The following is a 27,934-nucleotide window of genomic DNA, read 5'->3' as shown; positions in this document are numbered from 1 at the left end:
GCGGCTTGATGGGTGTGGCAGAGGAAGGATACTGCAAAATCCCCATTCCCTCCCCATCCTGGGGCCAGCCAGAAGTGGTATTGCTACCGGTTCTCCAGAACCTGTCAGAACCTGCTGAATTTCACCCCTGCTATAGGCATTAAAAAGGGGAAAGTCACATGAGAGGAACAAAACAATTATCATCTGGTGTATACAGTAGATAAAACATGAGTTAGCAGTTTAATCAGAATTGAAAGGATAAAAGAGAAAAATATATGGCAATTGTACAAAAGTAGTACATGGAGAAAATCAGTTTTTAGTTAACAATTTGTGTTTTGTTCATGAAATCTTAACTTCAGCTACAATACTTCTAGTTGCCTTTGGAAAAAATGTGGTACTGATTGCCAGACTTCAGAAGACGTAAGTATGGCCTGACGACATTGTAAGAACATTTCAGAAACAGGAGATGGGGAAATTAAAAGATTTCTTTACTTTCTCACCTGTAAAAAAGGCTCAATGATTGCTACCCAGGATAATCCATTCACTGATGTTATGATATGAAATTGTCGAAGAATTAATTTTTGTTCTACTTTTTAAAGACTTAATTCTTTTAAAAGCTACGTTTTTGCATATTAGAAAGAATGTGTTTGCATACATATCATTTTCTGCCAGAGCTAAGACCAACATGCTTCTTGTGATGAGCTGGTGTCTTTTGTTCTTACATATAGCTTCAGTTACTAATGCAATGGTCAATTAATTTGAATTAATTAGTACAAGTTCAAAATGTAGATTTCATATAGTTCTCATAATATTGAACAAGCTGTGCCAAAGAAATGAAATTTTACTGAAGAATTTATCAAGATAAGCTGTTATTTTCATTGAAACATTTCAAAAGTATCAGTGGATGGAGATGTACAGTAATATTAATTTCCACTGAGCAACCAGTAAAAAACAAGGCAGTCGATCTCCATACACATTTGCTCAAACAAACAAGAAGCAGACTTTGGAAGAAAAAGTGTGTGAAAAATGGATGTCCTAGGCTTTTCATGACTGATACTGCAGTGAGTCTCCAGGAGAAAAATTTTTTTGGATACTAAGTAATATAATTATCACAACAAAACTACATCTGGAAGTCTTTACTTTGGCCCCTAGGACCACCTACCAAAATTCTAGAATCAAAGTCTTTAAATTATATCACTTTCTAAACATACATTTCTGATTTATGCTGTTTGGGCTGTCAAAATTCTACTTTCCAAGGAAATCATCTCAATTCCTGCAAACTGGAGAGTGTAATTTCCACCTTCCTTGCTGCATACCCTTCAACATGCACATCCCCCTCTGAGCCCCACTACAATAATAATATTGATGTCTTTTGTCTCCGGCATGCAACTAGAGCAAAAGGATTTCTAAACGTGATCACATCCCTGGTGAAGAAACGCACCAAACATGCCTTCCTTCTCCAACCTGTGGGATGGTAGACAGGGTACTTCTCCATACATGTCCATAGCACAGTTTTACCAAATGATGAATTACTGTGTTCATTGAAGAGTATCTCAACAAAGTCTTGCTTGAAACAATACTGAAGTAATGCCTTCCTGACCATGGGGATGCTTCTATAATTTGCTTTGGTACTACAGGACTCTCGTCTTGAAGAATGCATTGAAGTTGGTGATTGGAGAAGGGAAAAGCTGAGCATTTCCAGGCATGCAATAGTGCACTTTCATGTTTATGTGGCTTAGTCTTCACCTGGAATTCTATGGCAGAGCACAAAGCCCTAGGAGTAGAGACTCCCCCATTTTTGTATATGCCCAGCTTGTGATGGATGTATATGTATCACAGCTTCTGTTGTACCTTACTTCGTATTTCAATAACAGCAATTATCGCTTCCCATCTCCAGATTTTAGACAGATATTTACATTTACACTTATATTATTTTATTTATCCTTTATTTCCCATATTATTAACATTATTCCTAAACTCTTTCATATGCTCGGACCAAATTTTCTTGTCCAAATTATATTCTGATTTAGTTCTCAATTTCTTTTTGATATTGAAATAGATGATAATTATAGTCAAAGTTTTTTTTTATTTTTTTTATTTTTAGAGGATGAGCTGAAGGAATCAGAACAATGTTTATTGAACAAGAAGCTTGGAAACTGCAGAGCAGAAAAAGATGGCTAATTCTATGTATAGTAGGGGCTAAGTTTACTTGTTTGTAAAGCTGTAAGAGCTGTCCTGAATGCTGTCGAGATTGTTTCAGACATTCCTTGTAAAGAGGAAGAGAATTGTGATAATTGAACCAGAAATGAATTGTCTGAGAGTATTAGTCAAGAAGGGTAATCCACCATTTTTAGCTTGATCGTGTATTTAATGTTAATGCATACACTTCTTCCCTCTAACTATGAGTTTCAGATTTTAAAATACACAATACCAAACATATCTACTACAATGTAGGGCCACTTTTGTCATAGCTTGCCTTCTGCCATATTTTATATCATCTGAACAGAGATTTTGATAATTAATTGAGGCCGGCTTTCAGAATGTATCAGAGAAACATTTCTTCTTAAACTTAAATATATCAGTTTGTTCTTTAGAATCAGAAAAATGATTTTTACCACACAAATATTTGTTCGCAGGTGTACCAACTTGAGATTATTGTTTAAAGTTCTATGGTTCCTACACAGACTGCAAGATACGCTACTGAGCCCACCCGCAAGGCACAGCATGCACAAAAATAGGTCAGGTTACAACTAGACATTTGACAAATTTGTGAACATTCGGTTATTCTTCTTTATAGCATTGATCATATTAACAATTCTTTCATTCTCATTTTGTGAACATCATTAACCTTTGCTAAGAAGCGAGGATAATTTACTGCTTACTAGGCTAACTTTCCATTGCTATTGCCAAGTATTCCTCACATAATTCTCTAGTGTCAAGCACTACAGTTTTACTACAATGAACACATCCTAGTTAAAGAGTATTTAGATTCCCAAGGGCTTCTCCTGACTGCTTTAGCTTCTAGAATAGCCAAAAAGATTTCTAAAGATGTGCACTAGGAAGAACTACACACTACGATTCTTCATTCCATTTAACTTTCTTTTGCATAGACCATCAAATTCTTCTTTTAGCTAAAGACGTGGTGGAGATAAAATAGCTCCATCTTTCTTAATTCAAGGAAGTGCCAAGAAGTTGTCTTTTTATATTTAGAATATAAATCTGATCCTGATTTGACACTTATTAGTTTCAGTATATAGCCTGTGACAATGTTGATTTGTGGAATAGTTTTTATTTAGGTAAAGAATTTGGGCCTATTCAGAGTTTATAAAAATGAATAACTGAAGACGGTAACGTTTTTAAATCTCAGGACTCACCCTGTTACAGGGACAGATTGGCCCTTATCAAAACCAGAATAGGTTAATATTTCTTGCAGTAATTTTTCAAAAGGCAGTAGTCACTCTCACAATTCCTCTTTGCTTGCCAAGTGCATGAAAACAGGAGTCTGGGGCATATAAGCACATGGTTTAAAACAAGGATGTACAACTAACTCCCCCTTGTGGTTCCAAAGATAATCTTATTGTAGTTTTATATTTGAAATCAGCAAATGACTCATTTTGGGTAATTCAAACTAAAGTCTAAAGATCAAGTAAAACAGTATACAGAATGGTGGCATGCATGGTAAAGTAATCAGAATTCAGACTGCAAAAGGTAGTTTTGGAGAAGTCATCTTTTTTTTCTAGGAAAAGGAAGACATTTGACCTACAATAATTTCCTATGCCCAAAAGAATATATCTTCCCAAGAAAAACAAGTCAACTCTGCAAAAGAAATCTAATATTTCCTTACCTCAAAACTCTATAGCCATGATTAAGCTAAGGAGTCAAACTTTTCAACAATATCTATTTGCTTAACTAACAGCCATTTATATAAATGGTTATTTAACTAATAACTATTTATTTTCAGTCCTTAAAATTTATATCATCTCCTCTTCCCTATCACTGACCTCATCCTATAAATCATCCAGTTCTTTGGACTTAATGTTCTTATACAAGCTCCTGAATGTTTTGCTTTTTAATTTTCTTTCACTTTCTTTGCTTTTGTTCACTCTTCATTTTTCAGCGGACAGCATTCCTATATTTTACAAATCGTTAAAGGAAGCTTTGCTTCCATTCACCTTTTGCAAAATGTACATTAAAATACCGTCATAAAAGACTATTTCGCCTCAATAAATCACCAAATAATGTCAATCACGGGCCCTTCATTTAGTAATAAAATATTTTTTAACAGTAAAGTTGTGAATATATCATTTCTCTCTAAAACATAAGGAAAAGTATTTCTCCACAGAACCCATAAACTGATTTTAAAAAACCAAGAGCAGTGAACATGTTAATTAATTAGATGAGCAATTTTGTTTAAACTTTTGGATTTGTTTTAACTCTTAAAATTAAAGCTATTTAGTTATAAAGTTATTTCAGAGTTGCTGGCCAACTTCATTTCTTATGTCTACCCCATACTCTCATTGCCAAGGTTAAATTTCAGGCTGGGATTTACACGAATAATGAAGAAAGGAAATTATTACCCCTCTGCTTTTACATATATACTGTTCTAGATCCACATCAGAAACATGCATGTGAACAAAGACATATCTGAAGCACAAGTAACATTCTGCCTGGAAAAGGTGAATGATTTTTGGCACACCTTTCTCTACTGCTTTGAATTTTATGACCCCCAAAGGGTTCTTGCCTTCTCTTTCATGCTTTATTTACTCGAAAGTTCTTTCTTTCTTTCTTTCTTTTTTACAAACATTTGGGGGGGAAAGCATTTCAGGTATTTCATGACACTTTGAATAGTTTCTTGCTGGTCAAACTAGCCATAAATCCTTCATGAATTCCTTCTTAAAATGTCTTTTTCTTCTGGAATGGTATCTTGATCATTCTAATTAAAAATTAGATATCGATGGAGTCTATGTTATTCTCTTCCTCTCACTTCACCATTTGTAAAAAAAAAAAAAAATTTATTAGATCAGGATAACACAATGAAATATTTAAGAAGAGAACGTATTTCTGAGGCATATGCACTGCATCTTTTTTTCTTGAGCCAATTAACAAATAGAAAAAGTCAACCCAATTTTTTTAACCTAAAATTGATTAAATCAGATTTTTTTAAACATAGTTCTGAAACTCAATTGAGACAGGGCACTCTCAAGAACATGAATGCCATCTATAGTACAATTTGACAAACAACTATCCATAAATAAGGTAATATACAATCCCAAGTTACTCTCAGATGCTCTCTTGAGTGGCACTGATGTTACCTAGTTAGGTAATTAAATATCTCCAGACAAACAATCAAGCTCACAGAGCACTAAGAATTCCATAGTTCAAGCCTCAGTTACAGATATTATCTTCCATTGGAATATATCTTTCCTGAAACTTGAACATACTTTACACTGGAAAAACAATGCCTTTTTATACTTAGACATTTTCTGTTTGGAATTCAATTCCAGAGACAGTCTTTTAAAACTCAATGTAAATATGTTATAAACCTCCCAGACACCCATTTGGTGCTACAAACCGAATTGAAGAAACAAAAATGGAGAAATTTGTTAACAAGGATCCAACACCAAGAATTATTTAATGTAGAAATTTCACATTAACAGATAGGGCAACATTAAAAAAAGTATTATTTACAATATTACATTGCATTGGTAAGTGAAAGTTCTCCATAGCACAGATGAAGTTTAGAATAAAACATAACAGTTCTTGCGGGCAATTATTCTAGATTTATTCTAGAATTGCCAATTCTAAGATCAAAAATCTGAATTACTAATGTGCTTAATGTTTTAAGCATTTAGGCAATGCTTTTTTGGGCAATCTCAAATAGTGAATTCCTTGCGTGTGGTAGAGCAGTTCACGTATCACACTAACTAATAAATTGCACATTCACTCCTCCCGCACAGCATGCTTAATTATTTCATGGCTTGTACAGGACTACACTTTACAATTATATCTGAACTAATGAGATAAGAGTTTGCATTTTTCCCTCCAAAAGTTTGCAATTCTGAAATGGAGGGGAAGATACCAACTAGACTTTGTCAGTTTGAAGGGCAGTTTAAAAAATGGTTTGCCACAATGTAAATCACTCATTTGGAAAGAATGCACAAGAAGGATTATAGTTAAGTACAAGAACAAAATACCAAATAATGTCTTGGTATTACATAAAATATGAGAGTGATTTGTCTATGGTGCAGAAGAAAGCTTTACTTTCAAGATTTGAATGGGATTTTGGACATATTCCTGTCAGATTCTTCTCAGTGTAGTAAAACATGACCAAATCAAGGTAAGAATGAGAACTTAAAGAGTCTTTCTCTCTACTGTTTTCCCTATCTCAGTTGTTTTTGCCTACTCTCAGCCTAACCTATGACTTCACCATGTTAGCAACCATTGTGACAAGTTATTGACAAGTAGATTTGTGGGTATATGCATCCTGCTAGAGAACATATTATATAACATTGTATATATCTGATTTAGAAGCCTACTCCTTTAAAAGAGGAAGAAAATATCAGTCCTTATATTTAAGGAACCCAAATAGCCTCCCAATCCTTTAAAAAAAAATCAAACCAGGCTTTGTTCCACATTACTTCAGTTTTTTTTTAAAAAATGCCTGAAATTTAAAAACATGAAACGAAGGACAACATATAGACTTCTCTTTGGAGTGGGGGGGGGGATGAAACTCATTTTACAAATCTTTCAGACAGCAATGTGTTTTCTGGAAAGATGGCAGAAATGTTTACCAAGCTCTGTGCTGATTTCTGAGTCTTCAAGAGCAGGGAGAAACTTAGCAGTTTCAAGCAGTTGCAATATTGCTATAGTCTTTTTTTCCCCTCTCAAACAGCAGTACTGCTGTATCAGTGCACCCTCCTCCCACATGTGTTTGTCTGTTATTGACAAAAGAAAAAGGAAACATTTCTTTTAGTAATTTGACAACCTTCCCGCCTTCCCAATGAGCAAGTCAGCCGCCTTCCACATTAACAAGCACTTCTGCCTTTTAGTATTCTTCCAGTAGATTGTTAGTCATTAAACTGTCAGCTCCTTGGCCCTGCCTGAAAAATGTGAGTCAGAGCCTGGATTGCCAACAATGGAAATGCAATGGTGGTGCTGGAGAGCTTCATCCAAAATGTTTTCACAGCACTGAGGAGAAAATAAGAATGGCATTCCCAGGACAATTACATTTAGCAATGGAACCACTAGTCCTGTGAAAGGGGAAAGATGTCACTGATTCAGAACACTGAGTAGAATTTAAATAAAGAGCCCTGTTACATTTTGTTAGTGAGACATTTTCTGGAGACGGTGTGCACAGCACAATTTCGCTACACTCTTGATCTAAAAATGTGTCAAGATAGTTCACTGGATTGAAAAATTGGTGTGAGAGTGGCCCCAGCAACCTGTGGGAGATAGTTAAATGTAATACTCCTCTTCCCATCCTGGTCATCACAGAACTGCCATTTCCAAAAATAACAAGAGGAGCGTAGCTGCAAACAAGAATTAACAGTGGTGGATGCTAATGGCAACTGCCAAGTTAAAAAAAAAGACACAACCTTGTAAACATGAGCATAGACAGAGGATGCAAAGCAAGCCTCAACAGTGGTCAAAATAGTGAACAGTTGGGAACAAAAATAATACTACATAATAACCTCTTCAAAGGCTACACTGCAAATATCATCCAGTGCCTCAACAAAGGAACAGACAGAAATGTCCTTATGAAAGAGGAAGTCTTGTTATTCTGGAAGGCACATAGCTGTAAGCTCCAGTAAGTGAAGTTAGGCATATACTGTACACCATCAGCTCAAGGGAAATATTCTTGAAGTTCCATGAAATCAAGTATTTTTAGAGGCATCCTAAATCAGAAGAAAGAAAGAAAAATCATTTGTCCCATGGTTCAAGAGACCATAATAAAAACACACTGATGAGTTTTATTTCCTATTGTAAATACAGGGGGTGGGGGGGGGGAGGTACAAGTTCACAGACTTCATGGCAAAGAAGAAAGAATGACATTACAAGAGATCAATATTGTTATAAATATGAATGTGCATACAGCTCCTTTACATATATTAAAATTCTCACCTCTTTCCTGTGTTCAAGAGATTTCAGCTTAGCTCTTATCACATTTATTGCTGGAGAGGAAGCTGGTGTCTGCAATTAAACAAGATGCAAACTGAGACTCTTTGAACTTCACTATGACCTTTAAAACTAAAACACTTTTAGAGTCTCCTCAATTATCCTGACCTTAATGTAAATTAACTTATTTAATCAATTAGTTCCCTTAGTTGTCAAAGCAGTTCTAAGCTTTTGACATTAATTTAGCTGTTGCATTGCTTAACATAACAAATTATGGTTATATCAATCCAACAAGCATCTGGGGAATTAAAACCTCTGAGGAAGCACAATTAAGTTTATTCTATGGTAGCATCCCCCAAACTTGCACTTTGAGGTACATTAAACCATAACCAAAAACTTCTGCGTTGGCGGATAACTCTAGGAATTGTTTTATTGTGAAGAAAATATCTAATCCTAAATATATTAATAAAATAATATAGAAATTTAAAATCTAATAATTTAGGAATGGGGAAAACAGGTCTTAACTATGAGAGAGAAAGAATCCAGGAGGGCAGAGCAGAAGAGGACAGAACAAATGAGTATAATGTTCATCCATTAAATGTTGAGGTACATAATTAAGGAGCAGCCTTACAAGGTTGGTAAAACACCAGATACATTGGTATGATGACTGATATGGGGCTGAACGCCACGAATACAAAGCAATTGGACAATTTCCATTGGAGACACCATAGTTGAGGCATTATTCTTCTCCCCATTCAATTCATAGGTACCACCATATTTGATGCACAAAATTTCACTTACAATTGCTCTGTGGTCAACTAGTTAAAGAACTTGGCAACTCTTGTATCATAATGCATGTTTAGTTTAAAACTACAACTACACCACTTTTTGTTATTGTTTCATGGAATTTAGTGGATTGGGTCTGTTTTTCCCTTATATTGCAACTGTGACGAAAAGATAACTTTGTAACTAATTGTCACATTGATGACTTTCATAGGTTTGTAAAACAAGAAGAAAAGCTGAGGTACGATCATGAGCACAACTGCTGTTTTGCTTAGTGACTGTTTTGCTTAATGACTGAGTTGCCAATCTCAATTGTGGTCATTAAGTGAGGACCTCCTGTAGTTCTTTTGAACAAATTTCCCCTTGCCAAATAAGTTCCATTGGTTAATACAGAAGAGACCCTTCTTCCAGCAAACCTTACCATGCTGATATTCTCCTTGCTGCCATGCTTTGAATCCTTAGTGCCTGCAGGTTCTGTAACAGTATCGTTTTTCTTTTTGTCTAAAATCACCTGACTTCCCAACACTTTACGCTGCATTTGGAAAAGAAAATTATTTTGAACTGTGATAGAGAGCAGGAAAGTAATGGAACAATGTTCATTCCTGGAAATTTCCAGTATAATAAGAGGTATGTTTCTCTGGGTGAAAAGCCAGTGAGTTTTCCCCTATACTTTCCCTATATTTTCTGCAGAGATATTTCAACTCTGGATCCCACATTTGACCAAGCAATATATTTCCTTTCTTCATGAACAATCTTATTCGCCTCTCTTACACCACGGAAAGCTCGTTAAAATTAAATCCTATTATTTCTGATGAAGACGTAGAAGACGCAGGAAAAGACATAATAAAATGAGATGGAAGAAAATATTGTCAACTTTCATAAGTGGCCTTAATGGAGCAGCATCTAAGGCAGGTATGTCCAAGATGTGCCCCACAAGCTGTGCATGCAACCTTGGAGAGCTCGTAATACGACCCACAAGATCGTAAAATTTTAAAGGAAGTTTGTTCTTTATATACATTAACTTTATTATATATTATATATGGCCCCATTGCAGTTCCTCTTTCACTCAATATGGGCCAAGCAAGCCCCAAAATGTTGGACATCCATTATCTAAGGTATCTTAGACACATCTCATGCAATGCCTTCCTTTACATCAGAAAATTTTGGTGACAGTAGAATGGATTTTACCTTGATTAGGCCACTGAAGGAACGAGTTCGGGCACGTTTCTGAATCTGTGTGGGCATAGCTGTCTGAGGAGTAAGGGCTTCAGGGTGCTTCTGAAACTAGGAGAACAAAACTTAATAGCACAGTTAATTCCATGATGTTGTCCAGTGTCCATGCCAAAGCCCAGTTCTACTCATGCCTTTTTGGCCTAGCACCTAATTTTACAAAGATCCCCTTGCTTTAATCTATCTCACTGAGACAAGGCTATCTAAAGATTGCTTTCTCCCACACATGGTTATCTACCTGACTTGAGCCTGAATTATTCCTTTTGAAACCTGCTGCCAAGAGGACCAAGATAAATAACTTCCAAATGGCTTACTGGATGGATGTAAAAGTTGCTGTGAAATGCCTTTCTTGGGAGGCTCCTCCTGTATGATCAATTTGATTTTAGGTGATGCCTTCAGGTCATTTAATAAAGCTGTGGATTTTGTTATATGGAACCACCATACAATATGGCCTATTGCTATTTCAAAACTGCTTTGATGGCCTTCTTTCTTTCCTGGGGGCTTTTCCGTTGCATTTGCTCTTTCATGATATGGTGCTTTACCATCATCCTTATTTTGTCAGGTGAGCCATAATCATACCTGCTGAATAAGCTTCTTTTTCTTGGCGGAGTCTGGCATATTATGAACATGGCAGAAAAGCTCTTTCAGTGCTTCTTCTGTATGGTGCTGGGTGTCTTCCAAATGGGCAGAAGGATCTAAGAGCCCTCGTTTCTTGAATTTCAGAAGCTGAATGTCTTTGAAATTCTGGGCCATTGGCAAATCCAGGTCATCCTTTAGAAATTCAAACAGACCATTAAGCTGTTGGTTCTAACTATCGTATTTTTGGAGTATAAGACGGACCTTTTTTCCTCAAAAAAGAGGCTGAAAATCTGGGTGCGTCTTATACACTGAATACAGCATTTTTTGCCACCCAAAGCCCCGCCCCTTCACAAAAATGGCCATGCATAGCCTTATGGAGGCTTTCAGAGAGTTCCTGGGGGCTGGGGAGGGCAGAAATGAGCAAAAAAACGGGCTGGTTTTTGCCCCCTAGCCCCCAGTAGCACTCTATAAGTCTCCATAAGGCTATGCATGCAATTTGTTTGACAAAAAATGGGTCCGTTTTTGCACTCTGCATGCCCCCCCCAAGGCTATTCATGCCTTTAAAAAAAAGGGCCCTTTTTTGCAAAAAAGAGGCTGTTTTGGGGAGGTTTGCAGAATGCAAAAACTTTTTCCCCCCTTTCGGAAAGCTCTTTAACTGATTGATGAGAATTACATTGATCAAGTGCTGTGCCAGCAGAAACAAAGTCTTAGGCTTCAAATTGTCAGCAATTTCCTTCTCCAGCACATGGATAAATACACCTGGAAACATCTACTTATCTACTCTCTCTCTCTCCCTACCTACCTACTGTATTTCTCTCCCTCTCTCTCTCTCTATCCATTTATCTATCTACCTACCTACTCTCTCTCCCTATCTACTGTATTTCTCTCTCTCTCCCCCTCTATCTATCTACGTACCTACCTACACACTCTCTCTCTACTGTATTTCTCTATCTCTCTCTCTCTATCCCCCTACCTACCAACCTACCTACTCTCTCTCTCTCCCTACCTACCTACTCTATTTATCTCTCCCTCCCTCCCTCTACCTACCTACCTACCTACTTTTTTAAAAAAATTGCCTCTTCAAAACCTTGGTGCGTGTTATACTCTGGTGCGTCTTATACTCTGAAAAATACGGTAGCTTGATTCTATAAAGCTGGTTATTATTCCAGTGAAAGTCTCCCATGAGAATATTTCCAATTTGAACCTTAGATCCAGTAATAGAACAATATCTGCCGGTCCTGTCTGGGTCCTGATCTTCCCTTCTCCTCTGTTCAAATATTGTACATTGTAACCAAACTATCTAAAATGAACTTATTTGATTGACAGTTGAATAAAAAGATGTGCATTATTCCCCAGCCCAAGGATGGAGAACTCTCCAAAAACTCCAGAATGGTTTTCAGCAGATGCCATCCCTCACCCACTCCATAATTCCAACATTCCTATCATAGGGCTGCCATCAGTTATTTAGGCCATCAAGGTCTAATTACTTCCCAATGAGGAATCCAAATGTATATATTTATTAGATTTATATCTTACCTTTATTTTATACTACTCCAGGCACTGTACATAATGCTCCCTCCTCCTCTTTTCTCACAATGGCTCTATGAGATGGTTGGGCACAGGAATTATGACTAGCCCAAAATCATACAGCCTGCCTCCGTGACAATATATGCTATCCTGGTTTTTAGTGAAGCCCCTTAATCATTACACCAAATTGGCTCAAACCTATAAAGTCTAAGCTAGGGGTGTCCAAACTTGGGAACTTTAAGACTTGTGGACTTCAACTCCCAGAATTCCCCAGCCAGCCATGGCTGGGGAATTCTGGGAGTTGAAGTCCACAAGTCTTAAAGTTCCCAAGTTTGGACACACCTGGTCTAAGCCGTCACACATACATGATTGATGGCTGTCATGTGTATATTGGATCTCTCATATTTAATCTAGCACCAAATGCAGATAGGTCACCCATTAAAAAAAAGGTCACCCATCATATCATAATTTGGAAGAGTATATAATAAGCTAAAGGCTTAATCTAAAATTTAATTCTGCCATTCCTTCTTTCCCCAAACATAGATCTCCGCAAGACTCCATCCTCACTATTTCCTGTTATCATTAAGAAGCCTGTTTCAGATTGCAGTTTGCTGTCCAGACTATGCCTAAGTTCTATCCTTCCTTCTGTAGAAGATGGCACAACTTCTTACCTTTGAAGCATGAGTTCTGGAGTCCAAATAATGTATCCTGGCATATTCCCGGATATATACTGGAGCCTTACAGTGAAAATGGGGATAAAAAGTAGAAAGATGAATCAAAATGCTCTTGATACTCAAGAGAGACACATAGGTTTACAGGAACTGATCAGGGATTTCCAAGAATCCTTCTGGTTACCGTTTCCTTGTAAAAAATATCAGAGATGGTTCCAACTACTGTATTTTTCAGAGTATAAGACGCACCGGTGTATAAGACGGACCAAGATTTCAAAGAGGTAAGTAAGAAAAAAAGTTTTTGTCCTTCCCGGCCCCCAGGAGCACTCTGCAACTTCAGCAGGGCTGGGGGAAGACAAAAATGCCTGTTTTTCTGAAAAATGGGTAGAAAAGGGCCATTTTTTGCAACAAATGGAGGGTTTTTTAATCTTTCCTCAGCCTTGCTGAAGCCTGCAGAGCGCTCCTGGGGGCTGGAGCAAGGCAAAACGCGTCAGTTTTTGCGAAAAATGACTTATTTTTCCGAAAAATAGGATGCAGGGGCGGAGCTTCAGGAGGCCAAAAATGACTGTATTCGGTGTATAAGATGCACCAACATTTCCACGCTCTTTTAGGGGGGAAAGGTGCGTCTTATACTCCGAAAAATACGGCAGTTCTTCACAAAGAGAAGACCAGTTTTCACATAATTCCAGTATGGTCAAGAAAGGGATTCTTAGACCCATAGGTAACGCACAATGCATGAGCCTTTGCAGCTCATCTGCAACCTTCTCTCCTTCACTTGGTTTCCGCTAGTATAGTAATTGGGCGTAGAAGAAAGTGGCCTGTCTTCCTAATTGCAAATCAGAACTTAATTTTTTGCAAGCAGAAATGTTATGTGAGGTTACCAATTTTAAGAAATGGTTGGCAGCTACAATTAATATTTTCTTCAGCCTTCACACTGCCACGTCTGCTTGCTGCCATTAGGTTTAGAACTGCTTAGTAAATACAGAGCTGAGGTTCATCAAAAATCCATAACAATGAATATCACCTACTGTATATTCTGCATCCACATGTAGAAAATATATTTTTTAAAAACTTCCACACGTGAAAGATAATTTTGTAAAAAATAGGTAAACGCCAGGGAGCCCAGCAACAGAAATAAGTAACACCTCTAAAAAAAGCAGATCATCTCATAGTCGGTTCCTAGCACACACTTTCCCCCAATGAGTAATGTCCTCAGACAATAGGGCAGCAATGGCAAACCTTTTCAGGACCGAGCGCCCAAATCGCGCGTGTGCGCATGCATGCGTGCACACCCAAAGCCCCAAAATACAATGTGTACGTGGCTCCTGTGCATGCGCACACGCCCTCCCCCCGCATGCACTCTGCCCATGCACGTTCCCCAACCCCACACTTGCACGGCAGAGACCCAAAGACCAGCTGGCCAATGGGAGGTGCGCATGCGCGGCAGTGCTGAGCTGGGGCGATGGCTCACGTGCCCACAGAGAGGGCGCCGCGTGCCACCTCTGGCATGTGTGCCGTAGGTTCGCCATCACGGCAATAGGGCAACAAGTGTTGGAGATTAGTTCCTCTCTCTATGTAATCTTACTTTGAAGAGTTTTTGTGAGTGCTTGATCATGAAAGCCATTCCATTATTCAGTTTGTTAATGTTTTCTTGCAGATCGCTGGTAGTCACCTAGCAACAGATGCAGAATGAGAGCAGGTTCAGTGAATTGTAACATCACAAAGGCAAGCTTATTTTAATGGTGAACTACAGCAGTCAAACTATTGAGCAATTCCATCCTTCCTAGCCTGCCCCACACTCCCCTTTTCACTGTTATATGAAGCAGAATACTTACATTTCGGGGCCACAAAATATGAGGTGAAAACATAAGAGCAAGGTTATATGCTGACATCTTATTCCTGTCCTGTTTCTTGGCTGTTTGATAGAGCAGATCCAAGAGCAATTTGAGCAGATTGCGATTGGCAGGTGGTAAGATCAAGAAGAGCAATTGCAGTGCTTCAATCTGACGCACTTTATCTGGATTGTTGGTCTTGTTGCCCTTGTCATCAAACTGCATCAAGTCTATAATCCAGGAATCAGGAAAATATCTGTTAAGTGTGGCTAACTAAAAGAAATCTCAGTGGCATCAATAATTCTATCCAATTCTTAAACTATGTTCTAAATCTGATTATTCTTTTAAGAATCCCCAAAACTTCATATTTAAATATCCTTGTCATTGGTTTGAACAGGAAAATATCAAGGTCTCCAAACTTTTTTAAAGCACCAGCTTATTATTATTAGCATATGGCATTGTTACAGTGGCCAGGAAATCACAATGATATTGCAGAGTGTAGTTTGGCTCACAAAAGTACCGACCCTGTTGTAGGAGATGCTTGCACACTTTCCAAGGTGCGCCACAGGAAGCTTTGCGCCAGAGATAAAGACGAGAGGCTCTTCCTGCAGTGTTACCCAAGGCCCTCTCCCTTCCTGGAACTGCCCCGCAAACAGGTACTGCAAACGGGAAGGTTCAGAGCCATCAGGAATCTGACTGCCTGAATAGAGCACCAGGCCATCTCACTACCAAAGTGGTACCTATCTATCTACTTGCACAGAACATGCTTTCGAACTGCGAGATGGACAGAAGCTGAGGTGAGGGATCGGAGCTGTCCCGCCACACAGTGCTTGGAGCTGAGACCGTTTCCAGTGTCATTAAGCCACTGAGATATTGTGCCTCCAACAACCAGATGAATTAGAAAGATGGATATTTTGAAAGATGGAGCTCTTTCAAAAGTGCTTGCAGGAAAGAATATATAACTGATAAAATTGCCTAGTTAATGTTGATTACCTGAAATTTTAAGGTGTGCATGGAAATGTTTGTGAGTCAGCAAAGGCTCCGGTAATTCTCCCAGGAACATCTTCAACAAAGTAGCCACATCATTGGAATGAAATTCGCCTGAATCCAGGTCAATTTCTGTTCCGCTATTCAACGCTTCTTTCAGGTTCTGTTGCCTCGTACTGTTTCCAGGCACTCGGAACAAGCCTTCTGTCCGTAAATCTGCACCATGATAGGAGAGGTATTAAACATATGCCCAGATACAGAACTGCTACCATTCTTAATTTTGAATCTAGATCTAATTTTGAATCTAGATCTTGATCTAGATTCTAGATCAAGTGATTGTCTGGCTTTTTGCAGTCTAAGATATGATGGCCCTTTTCACACCTTTCTCCTTCTGTTTAAATCTCTTCAGAGTCCTTATAGAAGAGTCAATGAACTGTACAAAATCAAATAGAAATAATCTGGTTATATTTTGGGCGTTCAAGATTACCAAGGACAGAGAGCAACAGGAACTATTGAATGCAGTGAAGGGAAATTTTTTAAGTCTAGTTCAAGACTTGATTCACAAAGCAAGAGTGTCTTTCTTGAGTGCAAATATTTGGGTGGAGTCCACTTGAATCCTATTATTCCAATGGCACTTGAAAGCAGCAGTCCTGAAAATTATGAAAAGCTGTTTTTAAATATCTACTCCTTCCAACTTGCTATTAGCCAACACAGAACCATAGTTTTATTAATTTACCTTTTATATACTTTTGTCATATCTCATTTACTGTATATACATTTTTGTGGCTGAGCTGATATGTTCTCGTGTTATATCACAGAATGGTCATTTAAATTGATTTTCAGACTGTCTTCTTTTCTAGTTAGGACTTTTAGTTTACCAGAACAAAAGAAACATAAAATAGAAACTATTTGCCCAAGGAGAGAAGAAAATGTTCAGATCTAGAAGCATATGTAGGAAACTTTTATAAATCAATTTTTTCCCCTCAGATTATTCCACAATTGCTAACTTAAGAAATATAGAGAAGACTTCCAAAATTACTTACTCTTATGCAAATACTCAATGAGTTGAGATATTTGAGCAATGCCTTCTTCAGTCAGTGGTGCTCCAAATACCACCCCTTTCTCTATAAATTCAAAAAAGCAACAAGGAAACGATTAAAGGGAATATTGTTTTATTGAAACTCAGATTGGTTTATCCACTATCTCAAAATGTCAGAAGTAAAACATGGGCCAGAATATATGTTCATTCAGCATCCATTTTCAATAAATAAATAAATAAAACCTTACTCTTATTATTAGTGCAAAAGGCATCAGTTTGGAAAAGAGATATTGTTAGTTTTCTATAAAGGAAGCTGTGTCACAAAATAGATACTTTTTGTCTATATCTATGCCTGGGTCTTGTTCACACTGTGTAGTTTATGAAAGAATATCAGCAAGATGTTTTTTCTAATTAAGATAAACATCTATCTAATCTAACATTCAACTTCTAATATTTGGCATTTTTATGTACTGATATACAGAATATTAGTTCACAGCATCTGGGATTCATAGAAACACTGCATCTGTATATAAGAGATGCTTTCCCATTCTAGGTTAACTTTCAGTATTTTAACTAATTGAAATTGTTGTATACTTGAAAAAAAATGCTATCTTGCTTACTTTTGGTCAGGTCTTGATTCTTAGTCATCTGCTAAAGCCGTGATGGCGAACCTGTGGCACGCGGAGCCATTTGTCAGGGCACGCGAGGCGCTGCCCTGTCAGCTGGCCAGCGCGCATGCGCGCGCTGGCCAGCTGAGTTCACCTTTTTAAAAGCTATTTTTCACCTTCCCCAGGCTCCAGAGGCTTTATAGGAGCCTGGGGAGGGCGAAAAGAGCCTCCCCTGCCCCCCCCCGGAGGCTTCAGGGACCGTCCCTGAAGCCTTCGGAGCGCATAAAACCACCCTCCAAGCAACCCGGAAGTCACTTCCGCATTGCTCAGAGGGTGGTTTTAAGCGCTCCGAAGGCTTCAGGGAAGCCTCCGGACAGTCCCTGAAGCCTCCGGAGGGCCTCCGGGGGGTCGGGGGAGGCTCTTTTCGCCCTCCCCAGGCTCCTATAAAGCCCCTGGAGCCTGGGGAGGGCAAAAAAAAATGCAAAAATGGGGGGAGGTCGCGCATTGTGCGCGCATGCGCACTGGGGGGGTCGCGCATTGCATTATGGGTGCGGCACGCCCGCACTCAACCCCCCTGCGCTCCCCCCACTTGTGGCACGCGAGCCAAAAAAGGTCCGCCATCACTGTGCTAAAGTCATCATAGCTAGGAATAATACTTGGGTTACCCACATGTGAATTTTAATCTATATCATTTTCATCACCCCAGCTTCTATCCCAGAGCAGTAACTATACTGAATTCTACTGTATAGTCATAATGCAATATCAGGGGTTTTCAATTCAATTGTACAGAATGTGAAGGATGTGTGCTTTTGTTTTATTTTTATGTATAATGTACACTGAAGATGGCATTTAATTTTGTTGTACGAGTTGCAATGACAATAAAGTCAACTAATTTACTCTAGTCTAGATTATTTGAAATGATCCACAAGGTTTATTACCCCAACATTTCAACCCTCCACTACGTATAGATTCTTCTTTTCAGCACTCTTTTCCTGAATATTCCATTTACTTCTCCCTCTAAGTCAGGGGTGTCCAAAGTTGGCAACTTTAAGACTTGTGGACTTCAACTTCTGCTGGCTGGGGAATTCTGGAAGTTGAAGTCCACAAGTCTTAAAGTTGCCAACTTTGGACACCCCTGCTCTAAGTCGTTTCATTATCCCCCAATACTTCACAGTTTGTATCCATGCTAGTTCCAGTAGTAATATCAGTTCCTGTTACTGAGATATATTCCAGCCTACCATTTTGTAGCATGAAAATAAATTTGTACTACCGTCTTCCAATCAACAGTAACTTCTGATGACTTCATAGACAAGGGATGTCCAAACTTGGGAACTTTAAGACTTGTGGACTTCAACTCCCAGAATTCCCCAGCCAGCCAGGCTGGCTAGGGAATTCTGGGAGTTGAAGTCCACAAGTCTTAAAGTTGCCAAGTTTGGACACCCCTGTCATAGACATATGCAATTTCCTTAGCATCAGCATGGAATGGTTGTCACTGCACTTTTCTGGGATGTTTTTCAACTTCACAGCCAGTTTTCACCTTCTGATTGTCTAACTCTGCCTGAGCTATTTAGCTTGGATTCTGGACAAGGTTGAGCAGGTGCTGCCACCTGCTGCTGAAACTACATACACATGTACTCCAGTTGAGTTCAACTCCTGATAACAATGTTTTTTTTTAAATAAAATATAGCAATTACAAGCTCTTTAATCAGAAAACTTCCTCTTTCAATCACTTTTGGAACATTAGACGAGAAGGAACAAATCTTAATTCTCAGGGAAGTCTATTCTACAAGCCCAGAACAATAATGAACAAACTGCAGTTCCAGACCTCCATTCCCCATTGATCCCCATGATCAAAGCTTATCCAAGACAGAATATACAGACAGGCTGATAAAAATAGCAGAAACTAGTCCTGTAGGTACTAATAAAAAACACTTTATGACTTGGTGTCTGTCAAAGTCAGGACTCTGAATTAGACCTGAACACCTGTAAATAACCAGAGGTGGGTAAGAAACACATACATAATATTATACTGGTAATATTATCAGTAACTAGGCCACTGCATTTTCTACCACTTATTGAATGGTCTTTAATAGCATTCCCATGTAAAGTAGTTTAGTCTAAGAAATGACTGTTACAATATAAAGCTAATTTTTTTCTCTAGTTAGTATTTGTAGGCATATTGTGACTACTCAAAAATCACTTAAGCCATCTAAAATATCATTTCTTAAATGTGACTGTCATTATATTATGAGAGAGAACAGAATGGAACTTCTAATCACACTGCAAGTAGAGATTGATGCATATTTGAATTCAGTTTGGAAAGAAGTCTAATTAGATGACAATATGATTCCATAAACATAGCAAACCATAAGACGGGATAAGAATGGAGGATAAAAATGCAGAACCCATTTTCTAAATTGACAGAAACATTTCTCTAAGATACTAAACTAAAAAGAATCTATAAGAAACGGTACAAGAAGTTAGCAATTAGTGGTCAGCTCCAAAGATATAGAATGCTACTTTGTCCAAGATTCAAAAATGTTTTACAACTCAGTCTGACATCTGGATATTTTTCCAAACTTAGTAACTCAGTAAACATCTGAGATTCTTAAGCAGACTGATGGGATAGCAGGTAGAATGAAGATGCCTACCTATTAAGATTAGTATTAGAAAGCATTAGATAGCTGTTGGGTTGCAATTTTGTCCATCTAGCCTATTCTCTTCTTTGAACTTTTATATACCGTATTTTTCAGACTATAAGATGCACCTGTGTATAAGACACACCAAGATTTCGAAGAGGTAAGTAAGAAAAAAGTTTTTGTCCTCCCTGGCGCCCAGGAGCAATCTGCAGGCTTCAGCAGGGCTGGGGTAAGGGGAAAATGCCCCCATTTTTGCAAAAACCGGGTAGAAAATGGGCCATTTTTTGCAAAAACAGGGGCATTTCCCCTTCCCCCAGTCCTACTGAAGCCTGCAGTGTTCCTGGGGGCTGAAGGAAGGGGAAAGCGCCTCAATTTTTGTGAAAAACGGCCCATTTTTTGCAAACATGGGATGCGGTGCGGGGCTTCAGGAGGCCAAAAATGGCTGTATTCTGTGTATAAGATACACCAACATTTCCACGCTTTTTAAGGGGAAAAAGGTGCATCTTATACTCTGAAAAATATGGTATTTAAAACAGCTGTTGTATCACTGAACTAGAGATCTCCTGTTCTAAGAATATAAGGAACAGGATGGTTTTTCTCCTAGAAGCACCTTCAATATTGACTATTTTTTCTCAATTGTGTCATTTCATATTAAGAAGAAATATTACCATTCTTTAATTTCCATAGCGAAAACTAAGGATTGACTGTAATAGATACCTTTGTAACACTACTTTCCTAATTTTTAATTTGGAAGTTTATTAATAAAGTGGGTTTTGCTGTAACAGAAGAGCCAGTTTTAGGTCAGAGTAGCAGCCGTATGAATATCTGGGGAGATATTATTTCATCAATTTCTTTGACTGTAGTGACTCACGAAGTGAGGATGCTGGGCTGATGATTGGTGTTCGAGACACAGTTGCTGTCGCAGGATGGGGTGAGTTCCCATCACACATTTCAGCTCCTGCCAACTCAGGAGTTTGAAAAACTGTTTGAAAACTGTGTGAAAACAAAACCTGTTTGGAAACAGGTAACCGCGAGTAGATAAATGGGTACCACATTGGTGAGCAATTTAACAGGGATGCGAAAGGAGTCCCCAACTGGGCATCCCTTAGGCAACTGTGATGTCATATTAGTTCAATCCTTTCAGTCTGGAAGCACTTCAATACTCCTGATACAACTCTAGTAATAGTATTCATTTCTCTGGAAACACTGCCAATTATAGAGAAGTAGGTCCATGATATCATATTATCATTGAAGGCCAATAGAAAGCACTAGCAAACACATCATACTTACCTTTGCGTTTCAGAGACATCAAGGAACGGAAAAAACCTGAGGAAATGCTAGGCCCACCAGGCAACTGGGGCTCTTCCTCACCCATCAGTTGAGCAAGCTCTGCTCCAGGCAAGTCAATCAATCGGGTAATGTTGCTGACCACAAGTTCTGTGAATGCTTCGGGCTTCTCATGTCTCAGCTTCTCCACAAAGAAGTCTGGATTAAAGATGATTTGATGCCGCTGAAGGGAAGACTCATTGCAGATAACAAAACTGCAAATGGCATCACTGTGGAAGACAGTCAAGCATTACTTTATGAGAGACATGTGTATACAGTATAGCAATAATCTTTAGCCATGCAGGCATTCAAACTGAAATGGTTTACAGTTTAAACTGTAGAGATGTTTCAAAATAATCTGCACATCTTTTAAGGATACCATTCTACCCATTTCTGCAGTATGCAACAGATCAGAATATTAATCATGCTGGCTGCATGAGAGAGAAACTACAGTGATTTGCATGTTATACTACCCCAAAGAAATACACATTCTCTGTTCAAGATAAACAACAAACTGTGCAATTGATCATCTTGGGCAATTATAGGTCATATTTGTTAACTGATATAGAGACAATTAAATTTAAGATTTATTCTTTAAAAATACATTCATTCAGCTTTTAATAAAAAAATGATGCAAGCATAGAAACATTTTTAACAAGAATAATGTTATAAAACAGTACAAACATTTGGAAATTATTCAGAACAGAGTTAGCGTGGAACAGAGTAACATCCAAAGTCCAGTATCATCCTGTGAATATCAAATGGTACTTTCTGCTCTTAATGGGTGTAATATTAGGGAAGCATGTAGTAGAAATATAATTCAGTTCTTTTCATAGAGGAAAATTATGTATCATTTGTTAGGTTATATGCTGTATAAAAATCAAAGAGTTTCTGAAATATACAATGCTTTTTTGAGAATTCCAATAATCCAACATAGTGGAATATTTTTATCAAAATTATTCAGAACGACCCTAGACAGACAATATTTGCCACTGTGAAAAATCGCAATAGATATCCTTTTGCAGTCCCAGCCTGGGATTTAAGTGGCTAATTAAATCTGAAATCATCCAAGCAGTGAAGTTGTCAAAATCACTGCAAAAACAGTAAGTCACAGAAAAGAACAGTTCTCTTCATCCCTGAACAACTAAGCTGCCAAGAATAATCTAATTCTAGCACTGTTTCATATGAAACACTGCCGTTTGATATGTTTAACAAGCTGAAAACAAGATGGAGCAGTTTAAGCAGCTGGGGAATGAATGTTGATTGACCTCATACTTTTCTCCATTGCACTGTTTTAACATGTGCTAGCCAGGCAGGGCAACATAAATATGACTTATAAGCTAATCATAGACCCAACATGTCTTTCTAAGGAAGACCAATGTAATGTTAATGTCTTGCCCCAATAAAACTGTTAAGTCTGCATAACATCTGTGTCACCTATTCAAACTCTCATTCCCCATGTTCTAGAATTTAAAGAAACCCTAACCAATTTTCAAGGCATAGTTAATAGCTAGCATATGCCTGCCTATTTGAGGACTTTCAATTCTTAACTTCCAGGAAATCTTAAAGCAACCATTTCTGAATAATAGAAAAAAAACAAATCTCTTACACAAGTGCTGAAAGTTTCTGGCGCGGCATTGGGAAGCTGAGATGTAATGAGAAGAACTCATTCCTTGTTTTCAGAAATAGAACTGCCTGCTCCAACGCAGCCTATGCAAATTCCACACACAATAAACAAGACAAAGACTCATTTGTTGGCCCCCTTCTAACAAATAATCAACTTTCGTTAGCGTCAGAGCAGAACTCAGATCAACCAACTTTATGGAATACTAGAGAGTAGACCACATCCTTGAAGAGTTTACCATTTCAATTGTCCAATTTATTCAGGAGAATCTGGTATTAAGCTTAAGCCAAGATTTATTCATACTTAATGCTTAACCCAAGATTTCTATATATTCCCTTGGTTTTATCTTCTCTTTTAAAAGCTTATTTCATGACTTCCTCATTTGATATCTAGATTATGAAGCCAACTCTTATAAGAGGCTTTCCTATAAAAATATTTCCTTATTATTTCTAATTTTTCTTGATGTATGAAAGTGAGTTGTAAGCTCTTTTTTACCTCTTATATGTCTTCAGCCTAATTAATCTTCAGAGTGCGGTATGTTTTGTTTGAAAATGTCAATCACGTATAATAAAACTGCTTTTATAATCTCATACCTGTTTTATGGTGAACAATTTCACAATATGAGCAGCCCCTAACTCTCTACTAAATTCCATGCTAAACATTACTAGACTTTTGTAATTTTGAAAGGTCACTTTATCAGCAACACTCCCTCGCACAAAAATATGCTTGGTTATTATTACTAACACTAATGAAAGTCAGAACTCTTTTCCAACAATTCAGTCACACACTATCTAAAGGTAAGGAAGAATGTGAGCTGCCCATTCCCATTTGCATACCAAAAAGAAAGAAATGAGAAGCGGAAGAAAGATAAACAACTGTATATTTGCTTTCATAGACATGTTTGACTAAAGAATTAGCAAGCTAAGGATTTGCTCAAGTTATCAAGAAGAGGATGGCCCTTGAGTAAAATCCTTGAGGATATAGGATCCTATCAGATAGAGAAAGGAAGCCAAGTTCAGGGACGAATGAACCAAAACCAGATTAGATTGGCTTCATAACTAGATGTCTTTTAATAATTTATGCAGCAAGCTATAGCCAATCATTCTCTTTAAAAGAGAACAAAGTTGAGGAGGCGGCAAACTTTGTTCTGGTTTTATGGAGCATTTTCCATTGGTGCATTCAAAGGGAGCCTAGATATCAGATGACATCAGCTCGTTCCCACTACCTTACAATTTATAATTTTATAGAAATTAAATATAATTTAATTTTGTAGAATTGTTTAAAATGTATCTAGCATTCTTCTGAAAGAATGCAAAATGTGTTTTAAAAAGTAGCCCACAAACACCTGAAATGTTCTATATAGGGCTGGTTTAACTGCCTGGCCCCAGAACCTGGGCGAATATCTAGGTTTTTAATGCCTTATGAAGGGTTGGGTTGGGGCCATCCTGATCTCTGGTGGGATACTGTTCCAAAGAGCAAACTTTGACAGATAAGGCACAATTCCCAAGTCCCAGAAGATGACATTTCCTAATAGAAGAGACCTGGAACCCGCCAACCCTACCAGTTCTGATAAGCTGAGCAGAAATGATAGGTGACAGATGGTCCTGCAAATATGGTGACCCAATGCCATGTAAGGCTTTATAGACAGCCAGCACCTTGAAATGCACAAAAAACTGCACTGGGAGCCAGTGCAGCTCACAGACATTATATGTATGTATAAAAAATATCCAAAAATGCCTATAACTGCTGTATTTTGGACCAGCTGGAGCTTTCAAATGCTCTTTAAAGGCAATCCTGCGCTACAATAATCCATCTGGGAATTAACGTTGCTAGTTTCTGGGCAAGATTTGTTGAATTTGTATATATTTTAATCTTGTATTTTATATTTTACATTTTATGTCATATAGTATCCTTATTTTAATTGTGATGCTTCTGACACAAATAAACAAACAACAAACAATAAGGCGATAATAAAATCAAGACAGTCATAAGAATATGTCTTTTAAAAATGGCTACGGCACTAGCAAGTTTTTATGCCATGGTTAATGAGACAACTAAATGTAGGCTAACTCATACCTTTTTATTTCTTGTTTTATCATTTTGAAGGGTTCTCAAGCTGCACAAATAAAACTTATCTAAATATGTTTCTTATAATAGCACTATTTTGACTATTTTGACTTTTTAAGTACAATTAACATCTTTATACCTGCATTTTGTATTTGCTCTGCTAGAAGAACTATAATCCATGTTGGTGCAGTGTTTAGAATGCAGTATTGCAACTACCAACTACCAGAGTTCGATTCTCACCAGCTCAAGGCTGATTCAGCCTTCCATCCTACCAAGGTTGGTAAAATGAGGATTCAGATTGTTGGGGGCAATATGCTGACTCTGTAAACTGCTTGAAAAGAGCTGTAAAGCACTATGAAGTGATATATGAGTCTAAGTGCTAGAGATATTGTTATCTTGAACCCCTCAGAATCTTTCTCTCTAAATCCCCAATCTAGTGGTCACCCAAAATTATCTCAAACCCTAGCTATTTTCCTCTTCAGGTACCAAAATAGTTTTCTCCTTTTCTGTCCTATTTATATATGATTCTTATTATACTCAAGCACCACATTGGCTGAGGTTAAAGATCATGTAGCATATTTTGAGGGTAACTGGCCAGAAAAGGGTGATCAAAACAATAGAAGACAATACTTCCACCTTCTTCCCTGCCCCCTTTGATACAGCAAGTTTGTGTCTCAGAAAAAAATGGACCTACACTCAGGGCAGCAACATAGTTATAAAACAGAATTTGATAAGTAATAATTCAACTGCCACACAGGAAGTTGTTTTATTTTAAAAAATTGCATTGGCAAATCAGCTAATCTCGTTTCCTTGAGAAAAACTAGCTAACATTGCATATCTCATCAATCCATCAAATTATGATTTACCCATTTATCTCTGTGTTCTGGATTTCTATGACACAAGTAAAGACAAACTAACACATCATCTGGGTTCATACTGTATAATAGAGTAGCTTGCACTGTAGTGGATTGTGCAACCACTGCTACAGTCCAGCTTATTGGGGAGAATAAAATCATACAGGACTCCAATGAAAGTGTAGTATAATTGTTGAACGTACTGAATCATAAAGTAACCACACTGGGTGGGCTCATGCAATGCACTGAGCCATAACCTACTCATATGCATTTTAGCCTAGAGTTGTACTGGTACTACCACAGACATTGACTAGCAGTTCTCTGATTAAAGAATATTTTAACCTTATCTGAAGACCCCAGGGAATCACCTAGCACTTTTTTGCACACAACTCATTGAGTTTATTTCTGAAATATGTGTCTATGGAGATTCTCAGTCATCCAGGTCATGGTTGTCCCAAAGGTCCTTTTTCAAGAGGCAACTGGACTTTCTGGTTTTTCTTTGAAGATGTTTCACTTCTCATCCAAGAAGCTTCTTGGAAAAATCAGAAAGTCCAGTTGCCTCTTGAAAAAGCACCTTTTGGATTACTGGCAGGGACGAAGAAGAAAATGTACTGCTGCTTTAATACACCACCAAAACAACCGCGCAGGCCATGTCTGTTCGTCCATTCGGAACCCGACTCTCAACGTCCTTTTCAGCTGCCCTACCGTGCTCCTACATCAAACCCTACCCAACAGCTGTCTCGTCAACCTTCAGCGCCCCTAGTCCTTTCCCGGACGCCGCCTTATCTGCGATGGCCGCTCTCTTGTCGTACCTATGGGTTTGCCGAGCTGCACTTTTCCTCCCAGTCGATTCCGTCGCCATTTCATATCTGCCGCTTTGCTTTCCCATAGGCCGTTCAATCGCAAGAGACAATTGGCTATTTCCAGAGCAGCTTGTTCGGCCCCACCTTTTCTTCATGCACCCATTGGTCTGTTCGAACGTGGCAACCGCTTTACGATTTGTCGCGGCTAATAGGAAGACTGATAAGAAAGGAGAGGTATTGCGCTAAGGTTTCTGGGATTTGTAGTTTTGAGGCGGTGTTTATGTGATCAGAAAAAAAACCGAGCTTGGAATCGATAGAGGTGGCGGTTGCGTTTTTTAATGAGATGGACATCTGCGATGACAGGACTCACGTGAAAGTTTTATATGTTAAATTTAGGGTTACTAAAAATATTTGGGACATAGGAGCATCCTATCCCCAAAGTTAGGATATAGGATTTGTATTGCCCACAAAGCATTACAAAAGTTATGGAGCAATGTCTAGTTGAAATTAAGGATTGCCCCATCTCTTTTAACATTTCAGAAGTTACTTAAGACTGAATAAATTAACTTAATTGATTTGTTGGGTTCTTGTTATTTTACTTGTGTAATTTTACCTATTGATTAGTATATATTTTACTGTATGCAATTATTAATTTCTTAACTTTTACCATGAACCATGAATTTTACTATTCACCTGCAAATGAGCCTTTATTGATTTGGCAATGGAAACAGAATGAAGAAATAATTCATGCAAAACAATTGGCAATTTTATATGGAATGGAAATGAAGTAACAAGAACATAAATCAACTACCTGGTTGGTTAATTCAGTGCTTTACATTTAAAATAGCACAGATCATATTTCAATCTGCAGAACATACTCCATAAAGAATGAAAGGCCTACAGATCCAGCTGAAAGTTTAAGACAAAGTAAACAATGTGGCAGAAGAATTATGCAGATTACGGAACTTTTTAATATACCATAATGAACATTACTTTGATAAAAGTACAGTATGGCAAAAATTATGATATTCTGGGTAAATAAACTGAAAAGTTTCACATACGAGTTTTATGGTATGGTGTAACTTGACTAATTAGAAATGTAAGCTTTTTAGCAATTTTAAAGGAGCAAGAAAAATTGAAAAGTGAATTTAACACTCTTTCTTTATCAAATGCATTAATTTATAAAATGTATTATTTATTATTTGGTTGCTTTATAAAAGTATAGTTAGTATATGAAATTGAAAAGCATATTTTGTTTGGGAAATTATAAA

The 27,934-nt window shown here is 37.9% G+C and overlaps 1 protein-coding gene across 2 annotated transcripts; it reads right to left on the bottom strand.

The window, feature by feature from the left end:
• Nucleotides 1-5,433: 5,433 nt before the first annotated feature.
• On the bottom strand, nt 5,434-26,744 carry ARHGAP19 (Rho GTPase activating protein 19). Of its 2 annotated transcripts, none has more exons than XM_081953592.1 (12): nt 26,673-26,744; nt 21,280-21,545; nt 16,747-16,827; nt 15,710-15,919; nt 14,720-14,946; nt 14,470-14,556; nt 12,885-12,950; nt 10,687-10,878; nt 10,066-10,161; nt 9,299-9,409; nt 8,101-8,169; nt 5,434-7,874 (listed from the first exon to the last, which is right to left on the bottom strand). In XM_081953592.1, the coding sequence occupies exons 1-12, from the start codon at nt 26,720-26,722 to the stop codon at nt 7,854-7,856; spliced, it is 1,476 nt and encodes a 491-aa protein (XP_081809718.1). In that variant the 5' UTR covers nt 26,723-26,744; the 3' UTR covers nt 5,434-7,853. The 2 variants fall into 2 exon arrangements, with proteins under 2 accessions (XP_081809718.1, XP_081809717.1); XM_081953591.1 differs by having other exon boundaries at nt 26,589-26,740.
• Between the last annotated feature and the right edge of the window lie 1,190 nt (nt 26,745-27,934).

Source organism: Natrix helvetica (assembly GCF_964273705.1).
Source record: "Natrix helvetica genome assembly, chromosome: 5".
Classification (NCBI taxonomy): Eukaryota; Metazoa; Chordata; class Lepidosauria; order Squamata; family Natricidae; genus Natrix; species Natrix helvetica.
This window is presented reverse-complemented; position numbering and strand designations above follow the sequence as displayed.